Source organism: Bufo bufo, chromosome 9 (assembly GCF_905171765.1).
Source record: "Bufo bufo chromosome 9, aBufBuf1.1, whole genome shotgun sequence".
In the NCBI taxonomy this organism is placed as follows: Eukaryota; Metazoa; Chordata; class Amphibia; order Anura; family Bufonidae; genus Bufo; species Bufo bufo.
Window position 1 is genome coordinate 219,621,267 of NC_053397.1, and position 26,473 is coordinate 219,647,739.

The 26,473-nt window shown below is 41.7% G+C and overlaps 1 protein-coding gene across 15 annotated transcripts in view; it reads right to left on the reverse strand.

Annotated features, from left to right (window-relative positions):
* NFIA (nuclear factor I A) overlaps positions 1-26,473 on the reverse strand; it is a 284,426-nt gene that overhangs the window by 248,808 nt on the left and 9,145 nt on the right. For 6 of the 15 annotated variants that reach the window (XR_005774321.1, XM_040408394.1, XM_040408391.1 and 3 more), the window contains exons 1-2: positions 24,404-24,546; positions 20,639-21,170 (exon numbers count right to left, since the gene is read on the reverse strand). Coding sequence is in view for 14 of the 15 variants with exons in the window: in XM_040408394.1 (XP_040264328.1) it covers positions 20,639-21,170; positions 24,404-24,535 (664 nt within the window). In the remaining variant the exon portion in view is untranslated. Of the gene's footprint in view, positions 1-20,638; positions 21,171-24,403; positions 24,547-24,573; positions 25,506-25,896; positions 26,177-26,473 lie in introns of those variants that run through there. The other 9 variants (XM_040408397.1, XM_040408396.1, XM_040408395.1 and 6 more) reach the window with 5 other exon arrangements.

The following is a 26,473-nucleotide window of genomic DNA, read 5'->3' on the forward strand; positions in this document are numbered from 1 at the left end:
ATCTCATTCCATTGGTCTAATGGATAGCAATTGAATTTAATTAGCAAAACTACTCTGACTTACTCTGATGCTTGGTGCAAAGTAATAAAATATTTTTTCCTTTCTCCCCCTCTTAATACAGGGAAAGACCTCGACCGCGTTCCACTGTCAAAATATTAACCGACGTGGAACGGCGCTGAGACGACAGAACGGCCACCAAAGTGTTTACTGAACGAGACAACGCTCCACGAGACGGCCGCTGGATTGAGACGACCGTTCTAATGTTAAACACTGTATAGATTCAATTACCAGAATGTCCCCATTAAAAGCACTTTTATGGTATGAATAAATGCAAATCCTCTCTGCGGATCAATACCAGGCATCATTCCATAGTTCACCGAGGAACAAAAAAGGATTCAAAGCCTATAAATTATTTTCCGCTTAGAGAAAAAGAATTAAAATTCTTTAAAAACTTAAAGCACATGGAAATCACCCGCTCCTTTGTTAACCCTCGAAGAACAGGATGCGTTGAAGAACCATGAAATGTACTGGATACAATGTTGCAACTTTTCAAATAGTTGCTTGGAGTCATGACCAGAGGGATCGCACCTGTTGCTCAGACTCCGGGTGGACACAGTGCTTTAAGGTGGCCGTGCACATTAGATACATTTTGGCTGAACCCAAAGATGTAGGCTGGACTGGCCAACCATCTATGGGGTGTCCCAACTCTCCCCTGATGGCAGAGCAAAGCAGAATAGAGCATGATGGATTCAACATGCCCAATCATTTTGTTCTCACTAGAGATAAGCTGCCACCAAAGTCGCGAGGCCGTTACCTCATTGATAGGCCCTGGCTTAGTAAAACAATTATACCATCTGGTGCAATATTTATGATTTTGGAAAGTTGGGTGACTACAAAGATGGCTGTCTGCACAGCTTTCACAGGGCCTTCCCTGACTCTTGGGATCTCAAAAATCTTCCTAGTGTCCTCTGCTCCAGAATCATTGCGAAGTCTGGTAGGACCAGATGACTACCTACATGGCGGCCATATTAGTTGTGGTTTCTAAGAAGCGGAAATAACTAAGTAAAGGCTTAACAAAATATTACGAAATTTGACATAAGAGTGCAGTTCAATTAACTGTGGATTTTTGTTATTCGAGGTAGAAATATTCTTTAAAAGGACATAACTGAATACATATAGGGATTGAAATGCTAGCAAAATAGTCTTAGAAGGGGGCATGTATTTTGGACAATTTTTTTGTTTGAAGGGTCCTTTGACAATAATTTGATCAGAAGTTGTCCAGTTTGATCTGTTCGGAAACCTGACAGCGAGTGCTCATAATCCCTGCAGCGCTACCACAGGAGAAATGAAGCATTACACCATTCTCATTGAAAGCAATGGGTCGTCCATGTGATGCTTGGATGTGCCAGGTCCGCCAGGGCAAGAAGAACTCTTTTCTAGCTGCTCTTTCTGTTCTGGCTGAAAGATCAGGGAAACCCTCTCTAATCTCAGAATTTCCCTACATGGCTACTGGGTCATTGGAGTATTGGTAAATGGGTCTCTGAAGTAAGACAAGTCCTTTAGGAAGCATCAGGAAAAGAATCCACCCTCCTCAAGACTAATGAAATCCAGCCATAGTGATTCCAATGCAACACCGTCCATTCACTGCAGCTCAGCATCAATTATTGTGTTACCTCAAATTGTAACAGATCTACAGAAAAAGGACCAAAACCTAACCTAGCAACTGAGCAAACAAGGCAAATGGATCAGAGTATAATACTTTGTATACATTCAACAGTTTTACAATGATGCAGTACAGTCATATAGTAACACAGTGATACAATGATGCAGTACAGTCATATAGTAACACAGTGATACAATGATGCAGTACAGTCACACAGTAAGAGTGATAGAATGATGCAGTACAATCATACAGTAAGGCCTCATGCACACGACCGTGCTGTTTTTTGCGGTCCGCAAACCGCGGATCCGCAAAAACTGGAAGCCGCCCGTGTGCCTTCTGCAATTTGTGGAACGGAACGGGCGGCCCATTGTAGACATGCCTATTCTTGTCCGCAAAACGGACAAGAATAGGACATGCTATATTTTTTTTGCGGGGCCAGGGAAACGGTGCAACGGATGCGGACAGCACACGGAGTGCTGTCCGCATCTTTTGCGGCCCTATTGAAGTGACTGGGTCCGCATCCGAGCTGCAAAAACGGCGGCTCGGATGTGGACCAAAACAACGGTCGTGTGCATGAGGCCTAACAGTGATACAATGATGCAGTACAATCATACAGTAAGAGTGATACAATCATACAGCAGTTATACAGTAACACAGTAATACAATTATACAATATAGTAATACAGTAACAGTCATACAATAACACAATGATGCAGTATAATCATACAGTAACACAGTGATACAATGGTACAGTAACAGTCATAGAGTAACACAATGATACAATGGTACAGCACAATCATACAGTAACAGTGATACAATTATACAATACAGTCATATAGTAACAGTCATACAGTAACAGTGATACAATGATGCAGTACAATCATACAGTCACACAGTGATACAATCATACAGTACAGTCACACAGTAACACAATGATACAATGGTACAGTACAGTCATACAGTAACATAATGATACAGCAGTCACACAATAACACAGTGATACAATGATACAGTACAGTCATACAGTAACAGTGATACAATGATGCAGTACAGTCATACAGTAACATAATGATACAGCAGTCATACAATAACACAGTGATACAATGATGCAGCACAATCATACAGTAACAGTGATACAATGATGCAGTACAGTCATACAGTAACAGTGATACAATGATGCAGTACAGTCACACAGTAACGCAGTGATACAATGATGCAGTACAGTCATACAGTAACACAGTGATACAATCATACAGTACAGTCACACAGTAACGCAGTGATACAATGATGCAGTACAGTCATACAGTAACAATGATACAATGGTACAGTACAGTCATACAGTAACAGTGATACAATTGTACAGTACAGTCACACAGTAACAGTGATACAATGATGCAGTACAGTCATACAGTAACAATGATACAATGGTACAGTACAGTCATACAGTAACACAGTGATACAATGGTACAGTACAGTCACACAGTAACGCAGTGATACAATGATGCAGTACAGTCACACAGTAACGCAGTGATACAATGGTACAGTCATACAGTAACAATGATACAATGGTACAGTACAGTCATACAGTAACGCAGTGATACAATGGTACAGTACAGTCACACAGTAACGCAGTGATACAATGATGCAATACAGTCACACAGTAACGCAGTGATACAATGGTACAGTACAGTCACACAGTAACGCAGTGATACAATGGTACAGTACAGTCATACAGTAACAGTGATACAATCAGCCAGTGGGAATAATTACAGAGTTGTTCCCACTATAGGCATTTAGAGAATATGGACTGGATTTAGCTCCAAAGAGCCTCAGAAAAATGAGATCTGGAGTCTGTTTGGTTGTCATGGGCAATTCCTTTACCTCTGATATCATCTTCCATTAGTCTTTCCCAAGGTTCACAGAGGGAAATAATCAGAGATCTGAACGCTGAGTCTATGGAGTGAACAGGGACACCCACGTGATGTCATTTAACCTTAGTCTGTCCTACCAAGGAAGAAGGGGGAGCCAGAAGCCCCACAGCTTTTACTATGCAGAATATGGTCTTCTTGTTAAAGCGGACCACCAGCGCACCACCATGATAACCATGTAATAACCTACGTAACACGGTATCATATTATATACAAAGCCTTACTAGATTCTATGACATGCGTAATGGACGTAGTGCTGTCTACATAGCGTCCTACTCCATCTCCGTCCTACAGCCTCGGCTGGGAATTCGTGACTCTTCAGGTGCCGGGGGCAGGACTTTTGTAACCTTACATTGCATAGGTAATAATGTGTATTTAATTCCCATCAGTTTTCAGCTCTCAGTGGAGAACTCGCAGTGAAGCCTTGCTCGAAACAAGAAAAGGAGCCTTGGGGTTATGCTATTAGGAAACACAGAGCAACAAACAGAAAGACAATTACTGGAGTACGCCGGGGATTTAGATTAAGGTGCCAAACAGTCATTAGAGCGCAATGTTTTTCGATACCCCCTTCTCCTACAGAACATAAACTGATGAAGGAGACAACGGAGCGCTGTCATAGAGGAATTCTCTTATCACATTGCTGAACACTTGCAGCGTCCTGGAGAATAGAGGGGCTTTTGTTGCAGGTTATTCTCAAGGTCAAACACAGACAAGGGCCTGCTGTTACTGCAGTTCAGCTTCTAGATCAATGACGACCAATGGGTGTCTATTATTTGGCTCTAAAGTTGGTTTCAAGAGCCGAAGTCCATCCAAACTTTATCAAGTGTCTCAAACTGGGATAATTGGAGAAATATTGGAAAGCTGGTCTATGCAAGGTCAGCTGAAGCAACATCCCTGAGACCCGAGGTCACCAGTGGAGTGTCCATTAAGGCCTCACACTACAGTGAATCACGGATGTGTGCAGTCCATGTTCTCCTCTGATTACCCATTGATTCTAATTGATTGCTGGATGTCCACTGACCCAAATCGAGGAGACATGCACCACTTTGGTCCATGAACCAAACATGCCCATTAAAGTCTATGGGTCCATGAAAAAACACTGACACAACATGGGTGCCATCAATGTACTGTCAGTGGTTCTTCATGGACCACTGGTAGGAGATGCTCTGGAAATTAATTTTCAGCTAAGAAGGGCAAAAAAATGAATACACAGATTCTTCATGGGATAAAATATGGACAGATTTTCCACGGACGTCAAACGGACACAGAATTGTGAACAAGGCCTTACACAGTGATCAAGTAATCCAACAGTTCTCATTCAGGAAAAGGTCAATGTATTTGGATGAATCCTAATCCACAGCAATGGATGAGATGTTGGCTGTTATCATGTTGCCCCAAAGGGTGGCCAACGGCAACAAGGTGCCATGGGCAACATTATATTCAGCATTGACTAGAAGCACAATACCAATGAAAATAAATGAACGCTTCTCCTTTGCCGTCCTTCAGAAGGAAACAAATGGAAAGATCAGATATTCACAGAACGCCAGAATTCATAAAGAGAATGGAAGATTAATCTCAGCTATTCACCTCAAGGCTTCTTGGAGCTACAACACAAAAACAACAGTCTTCAGATCTCCAAACCTGAGTCACTGTGATCAATGAAGATACAAAGTAACAATTCAGATCTCCCATTCCAAGTCACTGGGATCAATAATGATACAATCCAACACTGGGATCAATGATGATGCAGCTTAACCATAGATCTCCAATCGTGAGTCTCTGGGATCAATGATGATACAATGTAAAACTTCAGATCTCCCTTCCCAATTCACTGCGAGCAAGAGTGATACAATGTAACACTTTACATTTCCCATCCCGATTATGTTTGATCAACAATGATACAATATAACAGGTAAGATCTCCCACCTCAAGTCACTGGGATGAATAATGATACAATGTAACACTTCAAATCTCCCATTCTGAGTCATTGAGATCGATGATGATACAACCTAACACTTTGGTTAAATGTTTTATAGCAGAAACCATTCGGAATTTGATTTCTCATATGGAAGGACCAAAAAAAAGGTCTTTGATCCTAAGACTTCTCAAAAAAGGGGTCTAACTTATCTCAAAGAAGAGCAATTTAGGATCTATCCCTTTGGAGATCAGGGGGCGTCTCCTGACCCAAGTGATTTCACCTATGTATGGGTTAAGATCCTTGGTGGAAATCCAGCCACAAATGTTCTTGAATAAGCTTCTTCTACAATAGACACAGCTGCTGGGATTCATCATTTGAATCAACTGGAGATTGCTCCTTTCCTGTGCAGCGTGCACACAAAGGTGAAGTGCTGACCTGTTTCCTGGATTACAAATGTTCTTGAGACCTATATCACAGATCATTAGTCTGAGAGGTACGACCACCAAGATTTTCAGAATGAAAGGTCTTTAGTGTACAATTGAGTACCCAAACCCCACTGCTCAAGGAATTCTGTACCTGGAACGCTCCAACACAACTTTAGAACCCAAGTGCCATGGACTTGAAAGTTATGTCAAAGATTTTGATTGATAGAAACTTTTCAGCGTTGTCAATATTGGTCTGGGACCTCTATAGATGAGGTCAGAGATAACAGTCTTCACCAATGTGATCTTCTACCAGTTCTCTATGCAAAAGATCAGCATTGGTTGAATTTAGCACTTCACAGATTGGAACTGCTTGACATCCCACAAGGAGATTTTCAACGCTGAAGGGTCTAAGGATGAGGCAGATGTCCAATGGGTCGCTGTCAGACATTTTATGAACTTTTTGCCGTTCTTAAAGTGACACCACATTTCTCCGCACTGTACATACATTATACTCCCTCTAAGTCTTCTCTAGGACTGACTTCATGGGAATCCAACTGATACATCATTATGCATATTGAACTGTGGACTGGGATCTGGGAGGACACCCACCAAGTACATGAAGAACCTACAAACAAAATCTCTAAAGATATACTGTAGATATTAGATATTCATCCTTAAAGGGGTTCTCCGAGCTAACCCTAAATATGGGGCATAATTCTAACCCGTGGAGGGAAGAATGTTGGTCTGGTACTTACCTTCCACAGCGCACCCCTTTCCATGACTGCTCCTGTCGGGCTTTCTGGTCTTCCGGTAAGTCTCCGTCTTCTTCTCTTCCTTTCTTGAGCAGGAGACGGATCGTCATGAATGCAAGAAAGAAAGCTCCGGCCGGCCGTCTTCACTCACCGCGCATGTGCACTAGCATTCAGCATTCAGCTAGTGCACATGCGCGGGATTGCCGGCCGCTCTCTGCAGTGTACAGGCTTCTATGTGATAATCTAATGTTTTCCAAGGGGGGAAGGAAAGCTCTGACATAAAAAACAGGTATTGGGGGCATATGTACGGAAGGTGAGGGGTGTTAGGAGCATAGAAATAGAAGTTTGATTTTGGGATCGGACAAACTCTTTAAACACCAACTGTCCCTTTAAAACATATGCGATGTTAGCCACAGTGCCTCTAGTGGCCACATCCATCACTGCACCAGACAATATTTGTCTACTGTTGCTAGCATTGGCACTCGTCAAATCATTTTACACATCGGGGAGCGTTTTACAGCCATGTCATAGCTCTTCTGAATATGTAATAGTTCGATGTGATGTCCCTTTTAAGCACATTCACGACATGGTAAATTGCTATGTTGAATAAACATTGATTAAGGTAACGAAAAAATTTCATTGTTCCAAGGATCCCATTCTGACAAATAATTTCCATTTTAATGATACAAGCTCTTGGTAAGGCCTTTCGAGAAGGATTGCCCAATGAAGTTGATTGGTCCTATCGAGAGCGGCAGCTGGTTCCCCCAGCTGTATCCGAAACTCCGCGCTGGACGGAGAGTACAATTCAGGATAAAACCTGTTTTCTGTTAGATGCGATTGGTATGTGTTCTTTCCCTCCAAGCAGCATCATTTAGGGTATTGAGAAAACCACATACCATTTTAGAAGGCGAAGCCATGTGTTTAAAATCTTGACTGACGTGTTCTCCGTGTGTATACACTACGGTCTATTATTCTGAGCGCGCACTGTAGGGAACACATTGAGGACAGGAGCGAGAACCCTTTGTCTTCTGAATGTTCCGTGTTTATAAACGGAATCATTAGTAGCTAAGTTCTGTTACTTTGTGCAAATAGGGATCCTTCCTTTGTCAGTCCACAGGGGCAGAGACAGGAACTCATGTGTAAGGGTGACCTGGGGTGACCGCGGTGTGAATGTCACAATCATACGTGAGAAATTCTCTATGGTTTCTGTGGTTAGGGAAGAACGTTAAAAGCTCTGTCACTCCTCATTCTTAGGGCGTGAATCAACCAAATGCCACTTGTTCATTGTATCTTATGACAATAATAAAATATATTCACAGTCTAAACATATCCAATATACAATCACATCTCAATTATACAAAAACATTGGCCACTTGTACAGCGCTCCATTAACAACTGTTTGTCTGGATCCCATGCGACAGTCAGCTTAAAAATGGTCACCTCCAACTGGTGACCAAAGCCGGGATGGAGGATTATAGACATTCACATTTCACAACGTAAATCCATTACACTACTTATTCTGAACTGACCTTATAATACATCCTGTATTATCCTCCAGAGCTGCATTCGCTATTCTGCTGGTGCAATCACTGTGTACATACATTACATTACTTATCCTGTACTGATCCTGAGTTACATCCTGTATTATACTCCAGAGCTGCACTCACTATTCTGCTGGTGGAGTCACTGAGTACATACATTATATTACTTATCTTGTACTGATCCTGAGTTACATCCTGTATTATACTCCAGAGCTGCACTCACTATTCTGCTAGTGCAGTCACTGTGTACATACATTACTTATCTGTACTGATCCTGAGTTACATCCTGTATTATCCTCCAGAGCTGCACTCACTATTCTGCTGGTGCATTCACTGTGTACATACATTACTTATCCTGTACTGATCCTGAGTTACATCCTGTATTATACTCCAGAGCTGCACTCACTATTCTGCTGGTGCAGTCACTGTGTACATACATTAAATTACTTATCCTGTACTGATCCTGAGTTACATCCTGTATTATACTCCAGAGATGCACTCACTATTCTGCTGGTGGAGTCACTGAGTACATACATTACATTACTTATCCTGTACTGAACCTGAGTTACATCCTGTATTATACTCCAGAGCTGCACTCACTATTCTGCTGGTGCAGTCACTGTGTATATACATTACTTATCCTGTACTGATCCTGAGTTACGTCCTGTATTATACTCCAGAGCTGCACTCACCATTCTGCTGGTGCAGTCACTGTGTACATACATTACTTATCCTGTACTGATCCTAAGTTACATCCTGTATTATACTCCAGAGCTGCACTCACCATTCTGCTGGTGCAGTCACTGTGTACATACATTACTTATCCTGTGCTGATCCTGAGTTACATCCTGTATTACCACGAACCACAATTAAATTCTATGACGGAATGCATAACGGAATGCCTTTAGAGGCATTCCGTTATTCATTCCGTCATAATAGAAGTCTACGGGCTGCAAAACAGATCCTTGCCATTTCCATTATGCAGGTAGGACCTCTAAAAGGCATACCGTTATGCATTCCGTCATAGAATTGCGTTATGGTCTGTGGTAACGGAATCCATAACGCAATTCACCTTTTGCCAGTAAACGAAGCGTGAACAAATTTCATAAGCGGAAATTCGCTCATCTCTAATTACATTACTTATCCTGTATTATCCTCCAGAGCTGTACTCACTATTCTGCTGGTGGAGTCACTGTGTACATACATTACTTATCCTGTACTGATCCTGAGTTACATCCTGTATTATACTCCAGAGCTGCACTCACTATTCTGTTGGTTGTTACTGAAAATAGTCAACAATCCTATGGTCAGATACTTTAGCTTAGCTCTAATAATATCATATATCTGATTACTGTATACATGAAATATGAAAGGTAGAAATCAACAGAGCAAGCTCTGTGCAGACACTGAACAAGCAGTAAATATGGGAAGATTTTTGGTCCAAAGCTTGTAGAATAGTGAGTGCAGCTCTGCAGTATAATACAGGATTTAACTCAGGATCAGTGGAGGATAAGTAATGTATGTACACAGTGACTCCACCAGCAGAATAGTGAGTGCAGCTCTGGAGTATAATACAGGATGTAACTCAGGATCAGTACAGGATAAGTAATGTATGTACACAGTGACTGCACCAGCAGAATAGTGAGTGCAGCTCTGGAGTATAATACAGGATGTAACTCAGGATCAGTACAGGATTAGTAATGTATGTACACAGTGACTGAACCAGCAGAATAGTGAGTGCAGCTCTGGAGTATAATACAGGATGTAACTCAGGATCAGTAATGTATGTACACAGTGACTGCACCAGCAGAATAGTGAGTGCAGCTCTGGAGTATAATACAGGATGTAACTCAGGATCAGTACAGGATAAGTAATGTATGTGCACAGTGACTGCACCAGCAGAATAGTGAGTGCAGCTCTGGAGTATAATACAGGATGTAACTCAGGATCAGTACAGGATAAGTAATGTATGTACACCGTGACTGCACCAGCAGAATAGTGAGTGCAGCTCTGGAGTATAATACAGGATGTAACTCAGGATCAGTACAGGATAAGTAATGTATGTACACAGTGACTCCACCAGCAGAATAGTGAGTGCAGCTCTGGAGTATAATACAGGATGTAACTCAGGATCAGTACAGGATAAGTAATGTATGTACACAGTGACTCAGGCTTTCATGTATAATCATTTTATATACACTAGAAAATGATGTTCACGAACTTTATGGACATTGAATGAGCACAATGTTCCAAGCCTTACAAAATTTTGGTAAAACGGCTGATCTAATAGACGAGGGGCTTTACTAGTCCACCATACTCAGTCCTGCCATTTTCCTAGTTTCCATCCACGTGACTCCACCGTCCCCGTGGACTCTTGCAGCTGTCCTTTCTTACCATCACATATGAACACTATCTCTCTCTTTTGTTGTGTGTCTCCCAACTGTCTCACATAACTCGCCCGATGGACACAAAACACATTTCCTTTTGTGAAGTTTTGCACAACCAGTCGGCAGCCGGATTGGGGGCTATTGTGGGGCGCCCCGGCCAGTGCACACAGCACCTCTTGTCAGGAGGCAGTTATGAAGTCAAATTACTTGACAATAAGCGCTGTGAGGCGGCCGGAAGGCTCCAACTGAGTGGAAAACATCATATTGTTTTAATGGTTTCTTACTAAGGGAAAATAATGAACACTGGTCTTAATTAAACGACTGTAACAGAATGATCCTCACTCTTCTGTCATGTACTGACCCCTCATACGAGTGCACAGCGCTCCATTCACACGGCTCAGGGACCTAGAATGTCTAGAAATCTGGTTCCATTTCATATATTTATTTATTTTTAGATTTGATACATCTGGTTCCATCTCATCTCTTTATTTGTCAAAACAAAGAAGGAACAAATGTTACTAAGGGAACTTTGACACTAGTGTTAAAGTTTTCCGGTATTGAGTTCCATCATGGGGGCTCAATACCGGAAAAAAAAACGCTTCAGTTTTATCCCCATTCATTGGCAATGGGGACAAAACTGAACTGAACAGAACGGAGCGCTCCAAAATGCATTCCGTTCCGTTTAGTTGCGTTCCCAGACCGGAGAACAAACCGCAACATGTTGTATTTTGCGTTCCGTCCTGGGAAAAACGGATCCGTCATGACCCCCAATGCAAGTCAATGGGGACGTTTTCTCTGCCACAATAGAAAACGGATCCGTCCCCCATTGACTTTAAATTTTGCTCAAATGTTCTCAACTGTTAACGCTAAAGAGTCAATGCAGCGTTCTTTAAATACCCATTAGAGTCGCCTAATGCTAAATCTTAAATGATTAGCCTCCAATCTGCAGATTTTTGGCTGCTGCAACACTAAACCTCCCAGCATGTCCGGCACGGCAGGAGTTGTTGTTATGAAACCGCAGAGACTACCGCCTTAGACATATCCATAAAGGCCGAGCCACCTAATGCCAACCCAGCTACATCACAGACCATCAGCCTCCAACCTGTGGCCCTCCAGCTCTTGTAGAACTCCAACTCCCATCATATCCTAAAAGCTACAAAGTTTTAGTTCTTGCTGGAAGTTGTACTTGTGGAACAGATGGAGAACACAAGTTGGAGACCATGGCCTGGAAGAAATCCATCAAGACTGATTAACTTCAAGCCAATCCAGCTAAAATATAAAGGGGCATTGCCATCTCAGACAGGATATGTTATAAATGTGATAGATGCGGGCCCCACCCTTGGCACCCGCACCTGTCTCTAGAATGGATCCCCCCCTCCATGTCTATAAAGTAAAACCGGACCCCACCTCTGGCGCAGGAATATTGGCGGTTCCCAGCGAAGTCGTGCAGACAGAATATATAGGACAGAAGATTTCATATCCGAATGAACAATAACGACATTCAGACTGCGGTCATCGATATCCACAAAGTGTTAATGTGTAAAGTGCGAACATGGGGATCAGATCTGATCCAACCATTCCATTAATATAGAATATAAGCCAGTCCTGCGCTGCAAAAGTTCTAACACCCCTGAAATAAGAGCTTCTAAAAGCACCTTATATATATATATATTATACACAGTATGTTATACATGTTAATAGCAACATTGTGATAAAACTGTTCTAACCTGATCAGGACGATAATCTTCTTTTCCAGCTACAATTGTTATCAGCTAAGGGCGCTTTCACACTAGAGTTTATCTTTTCCAGTATTGAGTTCCGTCCTAGGAGCTCAATACCGGAAAAGAACTGATCCGTTTTATCCTAATGCATTCTGAATGGAGAGCGATCCGTTCAGGATGCATCAGTTCAGTCCCTCTTACGTTTTTTGGCCGGAGAAAATACCGCAGCATGCTACAGTTTTCTCTCCGGCCAAAAATCCTGAACACTTGCCGCATTAATTTCCTTTGAAGTGTATTAGTGCCGCATCCGGCCCCAAGTGTTCCGGCAAAACGGATCCGCTCTTCCAGTCCGTGCATGCGCAGACCTTTAAATCTTAGAAAAATAAAATAAATACCGGATCCGTTTTTCCAGATGACACCGGAGAGACGGATCTGATATTTCAATGCATTTGTCAGACGGATCCTCATCCGGATCCGTCTGACAAATTCCATCCGTTTGCGTCCAGATTGCCGGAATCCTCTGCCGCAAGTGTGAAAATACCCTAACAGTACAGACAGAAGGATAGATAGATAGATAGATAATAGATAGATAGATAGATAGATAGATAGATAGATAGATAGATAGATAGATAGATAGATAGATAGATAGATACTGTAGATATAATGCATACACACGCACTTTCCCCATAGGAAGACATTCTCAAATTAAGAAAAAGGAATAAAGCTAGCACAATACAGGCATTGCAGTGACGAATTTTTCCCTGCAGGCTCCTAACAATAGCTATCTTGTTAGGAAGCAGCGAACTACAAAAGGCCCTTTCTCACAAGTTACTTGAAACTGCTTCTCTGCAACAGAAAAAGTGCAACGCCGCTCCCTAAACAAAATGAGAGCTTCATCCTATTTCAGCCATAGCCGGGTTCAGGGAATGTCCAGTGCGGCGGAATCCGAGACATTAACTCCAAACGCGATAGAAGACGAGAGGGTGGCGGAGTTATCCTTTTCATGAATTAGACTGATTAGTAGGCTCTTGGTCTCATTCTATCAGTCCAGCTGCATTTAGATATTTCTGTCCTGAAAGGATCAAGGAACTGAATTTTTTTTCTTAATAAAAACTTGAATAAAAAAAAATAAAACTGCATAAAACATCGTGACAAAACCAGTAGGTGTGAATACAACCCTGGATTTTAGTAGTTCGAATATTAAACTATTGGTTTCTTTATCAATTTTTTTTTAAAAATCATGAAGAAAACCATAAACGTTTTCTAATTTTGCATCATTGTTGTAACGTGGATTGGATACAAACAGCTACATTTGGACGCGGCCCTTAAAGGAATCAGTCTCTACTGTGCAAAAATATACATGGTCCAATATTTTTTCAAAAAAATAACCCGAGCGGCCTCTGGATTTCTAAGATTTTCCGTGAACAGAAAAGGAATTTGGACAACAGAAGATGAGACGATCTCCAGCCTGGAAATATCTACAGTAAAGATCTGGAAACCTCATCCTCTCGAATCTCCTAGCAATACACGGATCGATGCTACGAAACACTAGGCTCAGGACTACGGAGTTTCTGTGACAGTGCGGATCCATAGAAACAAAGGATCCTGAAGGGGCGATACAAAGTAACAATTTCATGGAAATTTCCCCAAAATGAATCTTTGAGGCGTAGCACATTATTTACAGAAGGCGAGAGCGTCCTACTATAAAGGGTATCGTAAAGGATCTCGGCAGATAATGATAACCCAATGCATGAAGTGCCTTTGCAGCTTATGATAAGCCATTTGGCATAAACACAGCGACAGAACCCATTCCCAGGGGTAGACAGAGCCTGTGCTCATCTGTCACTGGCGACACAAGGACGGGTGATGTGTGTGTGTGCACAATGCTCCGCTTAGCAGGTCTTCCCCAGGTGTACTATGGGTGATTTTGGCTCGGAAAATTCTACGCTTCATTTCCCCCAATCAAATTATTAGTAAGGAGGATGATAGCAGGTGTGGGCCTCCATCCAACTCCATGTTCATCGCCGTTCATGGCACAGTTATAATGAAGGTCCAGTGGGGATTATTATTTTCTGTTAACCCTTATGACCTAACTTGAGACACATCTAAATCTGTCACTGTCAGGAGGTCCTTGGTGAACATACACTCGCGTATGCCTTGAAGGACAGCATCCTTTGGAGGACCTAAGCTGGAACCATGAGATTGATAGAGATTGATAGAGCTGGGTTAATAAATTAACCATTCATATCCAATCCATAATATATCATGGTTGGCTAACCAAAACAACCAAAACTTTTGGACACCATGCAGTGATTGGATGAGGGTTGGGGGAGACATCAAGTGTTTCTGAGGGGAACACTACTGATCTTTCATGCAGAGGTTCTCAGACACTGTGGTGATGAAGAAGATTCCCCTTTCTCCAATAAACCCTCCATTCGCACTCACAAGTCCCAATGTCTCAGCGACTGAGACCTTACAACCTAACCTACCAATGGTTTCAGATATATAGGATGCTTTAAATGATTAGAAAATTTAGGATACAGAACCTAGAACACATGACCCCAGGAAGTACACCTTAAGATGAGTGAGGACTAGGTCTATGTTAGATGTTGTCTGTCCCAAAATTTGCTTCCTGTTAAGACTCCTGACTGTTATAATGGTAAAACCTCCACATAAAGCTCATGGTTGACTGCAAACAATCTCAGAGTTGGACATATCTCAAGGGCCACGTCAATGGTTCTGGTACTGTTGGGTTGTCTTCTTTGGATGTCTGTGGAGGATCTTGGTACCCTTGGCTTCTAAAATCTATAATCAATAGCCTTCCTCAGTAGGATTTACAAGGATACTAAATGAATCCAGACACATCAGCAACATTATTACAACCACATTCTGAAGGCCCAATGCGGCCGCCTACATGGCGTCCAGCTAAACATGTCCCAGTTATCTCAAGTTGAAAGAATTGAGGTTCACAGCTACAACGCAAAAGCAGAGGGTCTAGGGCAGAGCCAGCCTGACTACAGAAAAAGTATTTGTGAAATGATTGCAAAGCAAGTGACAAGTTGTGATTTCACCATTACTTGCCTTTGTCCTAAATTCTCTAGGCTAGACAACTGACTGCAAACCGTATGACTGAAACCTTAGGACATAAGAAACCCCATGAGTTTTATCTATTATCTATCTATCTATCTATCTATCTATCTATCTATCTATCTATCTACAAGACTTAAAGGGCCAGCATGACTGAACAAGGTTCTATGAGGTTACATCTGTCTTCTCGGGTATCTCTAGGACCCTGCACACTACGTGACGGTTCCTTTGTATCTGCAGCTTTAAAGCACATTTGCAACTGATTACAATCTGTACAGCCAAATAAATGGGACACATATTCCAGTCTGGGAGCTTTTAAGTTGCCCAACTACTGGAGCGAAATGAGGTGTCCTTCCCCGACCACAACAGACGGTGCGGTTTAGCCTGCGCCTGCCTGAAACAGCTTCCCATTAGCAGGACATGGAGCAAGGAATTCTCATGTAATTTGCTGAACTGTGAACGGTCTGAGATCTTCTTATTATACATAAATGACGGGAGCATTTGTTACAATGTTACCAGTGAATGTTTGTCTAGTATCTGATGAGTTGTGATGTTACCATCTATGTCACTCGATACAACCCTATTACCGATGACATCACTTGTGTCACATGATCTGTGTGCTATTCTAGATCCAGATAAATCGCTTCTTTACTCATCTCAGCTATAAAGCCAATGCCACAAACAGTAAATTTTATATTAAATGAGACAAACTCTCCCCATCTAGGGCATCATATGGAGGTAGTGGGGTGTACAGGGTCCTTTGATTGGCATTCTCCTTTTATTAGCCATAGAGGACATCTGCTACCGAGAAAAGACTACAAAGGACCTCGAATTTGATGCCCACTTTGCCAATGTCACTGCCAGGGTTCTTACTGATTGATAGAGGGACAACCTATTCAAGATGTCCATAGGCGCCACAATGAACAGACTAATATAATCATTATTGTAACATATATGCACAGATATTTGCTACAACTGGAACAATGTCTCAAAGATAACGTTTCCCATGGTTGGAAACAACCATAGTGTTGCAGAAAAAGCATCAATCATCCACATGTCCTCAATCTTGTGGCATCCAACATATTATCAATGCATCTATGGTCAACCTTCTACTTCCTTGAGGCTCGACAGGGGAGACTGAGCCCAAAGTCATTCCTATAGTCAATGCAAATGATGCATCCATGAATCCCAAAGTCCCCTCTACCGGTTATGTCCTTGACTTTAGCTAATCACCTAAGTAGGAAAGTAGGGTCAATTATCTGCTAAAGAAAAGTTTTCTCTGCAAGACTATCTGTAGACTAAACTAGGTGGGAAAATGGAGAAAGGTCCATCTGGTCCAAAAAAGTCCCTGATGTGCACCATCAAATGGCTCTTGATATTCTTAAAACACATAGGTTCTTCAAACTAGATACTAAAGGAATATGACCAGGACCCCACATTTCTACGTAGATCTGATAGAGCGTGCTTATTCTAAGTTCAGGTGCTTGAGGACCATCTGTATTCTTTCTACAGGAGGCCAAGTGGAGAGTTAACCATTTGGAGAGGATGAAGACTCAGCAAAGACTGAAAGTCAATCCTCACTAGTTGAGTGTTTCTCTCCCAAGATTCCCACCAAACAAGAGAAACACGGTCTTTAAAAAAAAAGTATTCCAAAAAGTCTTAAAGTTACTTTATAGTTTAAGAAACGCAACATATGTAATGTCTGCACAGCAAGGAAAAAGGCCAAAAATATGCAATGTCATTCGACGTGACAAATCTTTGTGTCAGAAGAATTGCTTCCGACACCCTGTCCATGGCCACCCTTCAGTTATCACATTATGGGCTATTATTTGCCATTAACCCTTTCCTTTTATCAATTTTCTAAAGACACAAGGAACCATCAACATCACTAAAGGCCATTGTCAAGTCTATGGTACTGAAGCAATCGAGAACAGTCAGCCAAAGGTTTTTTAATTTTATTAGCCGCATGTTCATTATGAATTTAAGATTATTATTATTATTTTTAATTTTTGGCCGCAATGACAAAAACAAAACACTGCCCAAAATTTTTTCTCAATCCCAACAAGAGTAGAGTGAAAATAAAGTACTGGAAGAAATGTTATCAGATACCTTTTTTATGCACGTTTACATCATTTTAGTATTTTTTTCTACAGACACATATTAATGTCCATCACACGCATGTAGCATTAGGCCATTTTATTAATTCAAAATAAAAATAGAAAATCCCCAGCCCCACACCTGATCTTTAGCTATGGCAAGTGGTTCATCCCGATGTGCCAGCAGGACCATCTGGTCAATCCGCACATTGGGGGCTTTCAATACCATTTTATGATGAAATTGCAGAAACGCTGCCAAAACAGAACTAGAATTTTCGGCACAACCTGCCCAGTCTGGTCCTCATTTGGCTTAATTTGTATTTAGGACAAAGGGGATATTTTACAGCTCGAAAAACACAAATGCCGCTTCCATAATTCAACGACATACATCAAGATTAACCGCTGCCGAGACCTTAGTATGGCGCTTCCAGCCATCCATTCTATATCAATAACCTTCTGCAACTATGTCTAAGACTAATTTCAAAGTAATAACAACATTTTCAGATGTTTTCTTTAAAAAACACGATGTATGTTTATGAAGGAATTGTACGTTACATTGTTTCACTCTACAGATCACATATTCAGCCTCGTAGCCAAAGGGGGGGGGGAAACTAATTAATAAAAGAAGATAAAGGAAAATAAATTACAGAATTATTTACATTGATTTGTATAAACTTGTTTTTTTCATGTCTCTGTCTACGTGGTTGCTTTTTTTTTTTTTTTTCGGAACTGACATGTCACCAGGTAGAAATTGCAGGCCAGCCTTTGTAACTCGGAGCATAGCCCTGGTACAAGCTGCCTACCTCATTTACAGAAGGGAAAGGCCTGGAGTATCAGGTGTCAAGTCATTGTTCGCTTGCCAGACTATATATCCATCCACTGTCTGCCTGCTGCTAAGTTCTAACTCTTTAACAAATCTGGCCTCAGACAAAATTAAACCACTTCAAAAAGAAAGTTTTTTTTTTTTTTCCCTCTTCCCACAACTTTGCCCACATAAGCCAACCTTGCACCCCGGCTGCAACTCTCCAAACTTTTTTTGCGGTTGACTGCTTACGAATGATCAAAGGTTAAATTTTATCTAAAAGGTCAACTGCCTTGTGGCAAAGGTTACGACCTTAACAACTAAAAAGTGACTTTGCCACGTGCCTGCTTTAACTCCTCATCTTGGCACAGATCGACCATTTCTGTGACGAGACTTAAGCTTCCTTGACTTTTTCTATTTCCAAAAAAATAAATAAATAAAATAAAAACAAACTTTGATGCATTTTTGAAGATAGAGTCCCCCACTTACACATATACTCCTATGCACTCACACACTTTTGGGATAATTATATTTGCCCCTAAAAGATGTGGCATGACATTTGTGCTGCTTTGTTTTAATTACAAGATAATCTATCACGTTATAGAAAGAATGGACAAAGGATTTTTTAGATTTTTTTTTTTTTTAAGTTTACGTGCATTCTCATCCCACTAAACAATATCTGCATTATAATTTGTCGTCCATTGTTACTATAGGTATTTTGAGCTCATCAGAGGGGGAAGCATTAATGATCACTTCATGGTGCTATAGAAATTTAGGCAAACAAGTGTTGAGAAAAGTGGGGCTGCGATGGGCAGGAGAGGATAAAGGAATGGAGCTGCAACGTCCTGCAACAATGGACTTGCGGTATGTTTGGAAAGAAAATATTTTATACAGTAGAAATAGGTAAATAGTATGTTGTCATAAAGCAAATGTAACAAATACAAGAACATGTAAAAAAAATTGATGGATAGATATGAGATAAATATGAGATAGATAGATAGATAGATAGATATGAGATAGATAGATAGATAGATAGATAATAGATAGATAGATAGATATGAGATAGATAGATAGATAGATAGATAGATGATAGATAGATAGATATGAGATAGATAGATAGATAGATAGATAGATAGATAGATAGATAGATAGATAGACTGACTTATGTTGGATTGCAGATATTGGACACTTTTGAACACATCGAGTAATATTCTATGATCAGTTCTACCAGGAAAAAAACGTATCGTACCATTGGATAACCAGTTAAATATGATATTAATATAAGAAGAATCGGACAGGAGTTTACGGCCTACACTATATACTGTAGAATTATCTATGGCGACTGCTTGCACTACACAACCAGACCATGCCGGCACACAAACAGTTAAGCGGGCCGGGTCCTGGCAGGTGAAGGGTACTTTTAGTATTTGGCATTCTTGAAGCTCAGGCACTTAACTGTTCAAGTGCCGTGGAAATACGGATAAGTCACTTTGCAGCTCAATCACTCAATAAAGGCCGAGGCCTACGTATTAAACCCACCATATGGTTACTACCGACTCCAGCTTGAAACGTTACCCCCCCCCAGACCTTAAAATGCCCGTATGGCACAGCCTAAAGCCTCTTCTGCCAAAAGTCCTGCAATAAGTGGCAAAGAGATAATACCACTTTCAAAAAAAAATCTAATATGGCAAGAATGTAACCTATGGGTCTAGATACATTGTGTGACAAGCAGGACAGCACCAGGGGGTATATAAAAGCAATGTGATGTATAGGCTGTTAATCGGACAGCCACTTAATAGGGCTTTAAACCAGTTGAGACCCCCAGGGATTTCTGATAGTAAATGGCAGGAACGTCCATCATCCGGTTTATTGAAAACCTATCATACATCATGCGCCTGAGCCCGTGCACGCTTGGCCCCTTCTGTTTTGACTCTTGCAAGCTTTTACATTTATCCTTAAAGGCTCCCTCTTCCTATAGATCAGCTGCAAGGACCAGAAGAGAAGCCTTTCACTCCACGCCTGGTGCCGAGAAGGTGAAAATATTTTGCCTAATGAAATATTCCACCGTCTGTGACATAATCGCCGTGTATAGTGTGTTTATTGTTGGAATGGAAAGAGATGGGAACAGAAAGCTCGGTGCCACGGTAAGGCCACGGCTGGCAGTGTCCATGGTGCCAGCGTCTGTGAGCCTACACGTCGGATGCAGAAAGCCAGGTGGCCTTGCTGTACCGCCACCTACGTAAGACCATGCGTGACGATTTTAAAAAATGCAAAAAATTGTGAACAAGTTCAGTAAGGTAAAAAAAAAGTGGACTTACCTGCCGAGTGCACAAAGTACGCCAAGTATAAGTCGAGTTCCTTGACCGAAACTCCTATGTGGTGCGGCTGTACGCACAGCCCGTGGTTAGAACACTGAGGAGATTTTACAAGACGCTCGCCATCAGTACTTTCGAGTGGGATACCTTTAAATAAAATCACCATGACCAGGTCCAGTCTCCAGACCTTGTCCGCTTGTCGGAGGCAGTCAATCCTTCTCATTTTTCCTTTCTGGTCAGGGTTGGAGAGAACGCAACATGCCGGCTTTTTCCCTGTAACTGTGAGTACAAAATCCTCCCGATATTCCGGCCTAATATCTTTTCTCAGCTTTGCCAGGAGCCGGGACGCCCATTTCTGCTTCACCTCCGGTTTTTCGCTCAATAGCTCGTCCTTCACTGCTCTTTCCTCCTCTTTGGACATGCGTTTTTCGTGTTTTTTGAAATATTTTCGTTTTCGGGCTTGGAGGTTGAACCACGTGTAGGCAAAGGCTCGCACGTGGGGCAGAAGTGCTTCGATGAAGGGATGGAATTCATCCTACAGAAGGGGGAAAACACAGAGAAATATACCTATGAAAAATCATTTCGGAACCACCTGGGGGGTACAAATTCTTATTACTGTCCCAAGACCTAATAGACAAATATTTATATTGCAAAGTTAGCGGGATGGAGTTACAGCTTGTAGGGTCCATTAGTAGCAAGTTTCTTTTGGGGAAGTTAGAAAATGCAAGGATTTATTTTCTGTGAAAGGCAAAAAAAAAAAAAGAGAAACAAAAATAACAAAAATGTAAAATAAAACTAAAGTACCAGAAAATGAAACAAAATGACAAAAAAATAAACAAGTAAATAAAAATCAAGACCAGTGTTAGGATATTGTGTGACAATGGTGAACAGGAAAAATGTTTCAAAAAATTTACAAAAACATCAACATTTTAAGTGGGAACCACAAAGGGCCACGTTTACACCTACAAATCAATACAGCGGCAAACGTTTAATGATTATTGTAAAAACTACATCTAACCTTTAACGAGGACGGGGAGCTAAGAAAAACGGATTCTTCGGTCCGCATGAACTTGCAGAACTGGCTCTGAATTATGTATTACATAATTAAGCGTGCATTTAATTTATACGTGACCAAAGATCGCACTTTATCTCCAGATATTAAACCCGGGACAACGCGCACGGGCGTTCGAAGTGCACCCAAACACTCAACACCCTTGTAGCGCTGAGCAAAAAAATTTTTAAAATTATTTAAAAGGGACGGTATGCATTTAGAAAAAAAATAAATGAGTTTGTGATCACCAGGGCCTTCTTAGTTAAAAGCAGACAGAACCTAGGAAATAAAAAAAACTACCATAAAATGTAAAAAATTTACATATTATTATTTAATATTTCCAATTTTTTGCTTTTTAGCTACAGCAAATAAATAAAAATAAAAAAGTCACTGCTGTTCCTGATATAACTCAGATAATAGAAAAATAGCTGACAGTTTGCGGAGTCATAATTACATTATAAATATAAATGTGTCAATGTAATATAGATATTTATATAGATATATAATGCAAATTTTAAAAAGGGTTAAGACTCTTGATCTTTAAGTTGAGTTAGTTTTTTGGGGGGAAAAAAAATACGTAAAACTAACCATTTATGACAATAAATCATAAAATCTAAAAAATATTTTTCCTGCATAGAATGCGTCTGTTTACGTCTCAATGGGGAACGTGTTAAAAGATTTCCGAAGAACTTATTTATCAGGTTGATGCCAAAGAGCTAAAAATGAAAAAAGAAAAATTTAAATAAAAATACACCTGCGCAACACAAGAAAACACATCTACGCAGATAGGTAACTATCGTGCACTGGTGGAATTTTTGGAAAAACATTTTGATTAATTGCAATTTAAAAAATTGGATTTTTTTTTGAATTTTTTTTTCAAGAGGGATTTTTTTTTTGCAATTTTTTTTTTTAACATGTCCTAGCTCAGGTACAATAAATCCTACGAGGTAAGGCCTTGCTTATACAAGAACGTCTGCCTCTAAACTGGACGAACAGTTGGTTTTGCACAGGAAACGTTTAATATTTACTTCTAGAAGTCGCTAAAAAAAGATAGAGAGAGAGAGAGCGAGAGAACGCTACTTTGTAACCTAAACATTAATAATTCAGCAGCTAGGACTAGATAAATGTTCTGAGCTTGGTCTTAAGCTTCTATTTAAAAAAAAATAAAAAAATAAAACCAGTTTCTAAGCTTTAGATAAGCAGGTTACACAAAACAAGTCAGTTCACACCCTGGCCAGTCACACTGCAGCGAGCCCTCCACTAAAATTCACTTTCTGCCACCCTGCAAAAACTTTTGTTTTTCAGAACCAAACCATGTCAAAAAGTTACATTCAATGGACGAAAACCCTGTGGATATCACCCTGTTGAATACAGTACAGTTTCCCCTCCTCTCCTCTCTCTGTTCTCGCACTTTCCAGCAAATATTCAGTTTAGTATTAAAAAAAAGTACAACAGGCGCTTAGCAAACAAAACAATAATGCAGCGCGACACGTCAGATATGTAACTCGGGGTAAACGACACTTAAAGAAATTTTTAAAACATTTTTTTATATATTTTTTTTTACATTAGAGGATCCTATAGTCTTACAAGTCGTCCAGTGTCTGAAAAGGTTCATGTTCCAGACTCCCCCCCCCCCCTTTACCTATATACAGAAAGCAAATCTCAGTTTAACCCACCTACTGCCAAAAAGCTTTACAGCTAAAGTATCACGATTCAGAAATACAATATAAAAGGAGAAGATAAACTGACCGTCCACTTGTATCTACCAGCGAATCATTATACCTCAAGCCCAAAGAATCTGATAAATGCGACCTAATAGAGTTCACATAGCAAAGCAATAAAAACAAGGCAGCAAGAGGCAGAAAAAGTTTACTGAATAACAAAGATAAGAATAAAAAGTTCATTTTAGGTCAAGTTTGAAGTCGTTAGGAAATGGATAAGCGATCGCACCCCTAGAGCACGACGTCGACGACATTCAGTTTTTACACTAATAGAACGGAGACTTTATGACGTGATGGAATATAAATGTCTAAATAAAAATAGATAAAAAATAGAATAAAAGAAATGAATGTAAAAAAAAAAAAAATCCTTAAATGATGACGCAGCTATAATAAAATGTATAATGTGGTATAAGCATATGCCAGCGGATGGAAAAGCAGTAAGGCTGCATATCTACACTGATAATCAAGCTATAGAAAAAAAGAAGAAAAAAAATGTATTTTTTGGCTTCAGTAAAACTTTGGGCGCACGTCGCCAGTCCTGCCTGCGGACATCTGCCATATTTTCACATGTGCATGTAGGGGGGACAGCATTGTTAGGCCCAAGCATGCAGCACATAAATCACGTTGTGCACTGGTTACTTTTTCCTGCAATTTTAAGCTTAAAATTAATTAGGGAAATTTGCAAAAATGTTCTAGGGGGATTTCATCATCACATATAGATTTAGTATGGTGACGGTGACATCACTGCTGTAAAATCCAGCTCAGCCCCACCATCGTAACCCATACCTATATGTTGTCCACATGTCTGTCAACAGTTCCCAATGTGCTATTTTATAATTACAGGTTAAGTAAAACAACTTGTCCCACACTCCTAACCCAAAGGCAATGAGAACTCCAGACAAGGGACCCCCCCCCACCCCCAATAATGTATCGGAGCTGAATATCAATATATGGCATGAAAAATATTTAAAAAAAACAGACATGAATCCACTGTACCCAAACACTTGTAGCTGGCCAACCAGGAGTGACCGGTGGCAAGGATCTAGATCCAGGAATGAATGTAGAGGCTCCATCTACCTCACCTTCTGTGCCCATTGCCAACCCAAGTGCCATGACCCCCCCCAACATTGCCCCACTGCACCCGCCTGAAGGAGAGTAGATACTACCACAGATCTTGAGCCGCATAGGGTGATATCTGCCTGGTAAAAAAAGTTGCACGTAGAATTCATCCCCCTTGTGTGATAGTCAGCGACCAGAGGGGGAGAGAGACAGATCTGAACTGCCCAGAGAACAGAGACAGCACAGCCAGGACCGGCCCCCACACACACACTGACACACACACTGACACACACACACACTCACTCTGCAAGGAAATCCACCAGCATGCTCACACACTGCAACACAGCTAACTAGTCCTGCTAACCAGCTCGCTACACAAGTAACCAGCACAGTGCAAAGCAACTACAATCACCAGCATATACACAACTACTAAAATCCAGAACACACAACTAGCCAGTGACCATGCACAATTATACAGCACTATAGAGCACTATCCACAACTAACCAGAACCATGCACAACTATAGAGCACTATCCACAACTAACCAGAACCATGCACAACTATACAGCACTACACAGCACTATCCACAACTAACCAGAACCACACAATATACACAACTAATAGCTATCGCCATGCACAATTACCCAATACAATAATGCACAGCTACCCCAGCCCACAACACAACTACAACATCCATCACACAACTATGCAATCCCAACAACCACTATCCTATAGACAACCAGCCTAACTGGCCAACTCACATGCCCACTGCAATGCAACCCCCATGCCCTGTCTACACGCAGGCACTATGCCCACCTTCCCCTCACACATGCACACTCCAAGGCAAACTAAAAGAAGCCACTAGCCACCTTACACCCAGCTCTCACCCGCCTCCTGCCCTGCACCCAACACATGCACATCCAGAAGAGAATGAAAGCAATCCCCTCACTGTGCCCTGCAAGCAACACACTGACACATGCTGCCCAACACACACTGCAACCTAGTGCTCAGGCAAAGAGTACAGCGACAGCCAGGCACAATCCTCAGCAACTATCTGCCATGCACAAAGTGACACAAAGCCAAGGCACACACACACACACACACACACCAGGATTCCTGCACTGTCACAAGCCAATGGCAGGCAGCACCACACAACTTCATCCCTCCAGCCAGTGCCAATGTCATTGTGTGTGTGCAAGCAATAGGGCAATGCACAATGCAACAAAGTAGCAGCAGCAGCAGAAGTAACAATATCCCCCAGTGCTGTGCCCACATCCCCTGGCATAGGCACTGCAGGGCAGCCAGACCTTGGCACCTCTCTCCCCTCCAGACACGTGCAGACAGCTCCGGGCACCACCAAGTCCTGATCCAAGTGATATTAATGGCCAAGGCGCCATGAGCCATGTGCCCAGCAGCCAGAAGTAACTTACCTGGGTGAGGCAGAGCGGTGAGTACATGCTGCTGGCGGAGCAGAGGAGGACACTCAGCGGCCGGGGACAGGAGGAGGATCAGGCTTCTGGCTGCTGCTGCTGCTCTTCTCCTTCACATTTCCAACTCTGCAAACTGCAGCTGATCCGCTCCATGAGCTGAACTTTCACCCCCCAACCCTGTGCCCCCCCCGGGGAAGCCCCCCTGGCATTCGGCGGTGGTGCAGGAGCTGCTGTGCCCTGGTCCAGTCCTAGGCTGGGAGCTGGCTGCAAAGCAGGAATAACTTTCCGGATACTGCAGCTCTCAGGCACCCAACCCCCACCCACTACTGTCCCCCCCACCTCCTTCCCCGATCACAGCTCAGTCTAATCATGCAAAAGGGCTGATCAATACATGAAATAGTCTATATCAGAGCCGGGGGTGGCAGTGCCCAGACAGGGTGGGGGTGGGGATTAACCCGCGCGGTGCCAGGGCTGGGGGCAGGGAGGAGAGGAGGGAGTGCAGCAGGGGTTAAATGTAGAAGTATGCAGAACTCTCTCTTTCCGGGACCTGCACCGGTCCCCTCCCTCCTTATGAAAT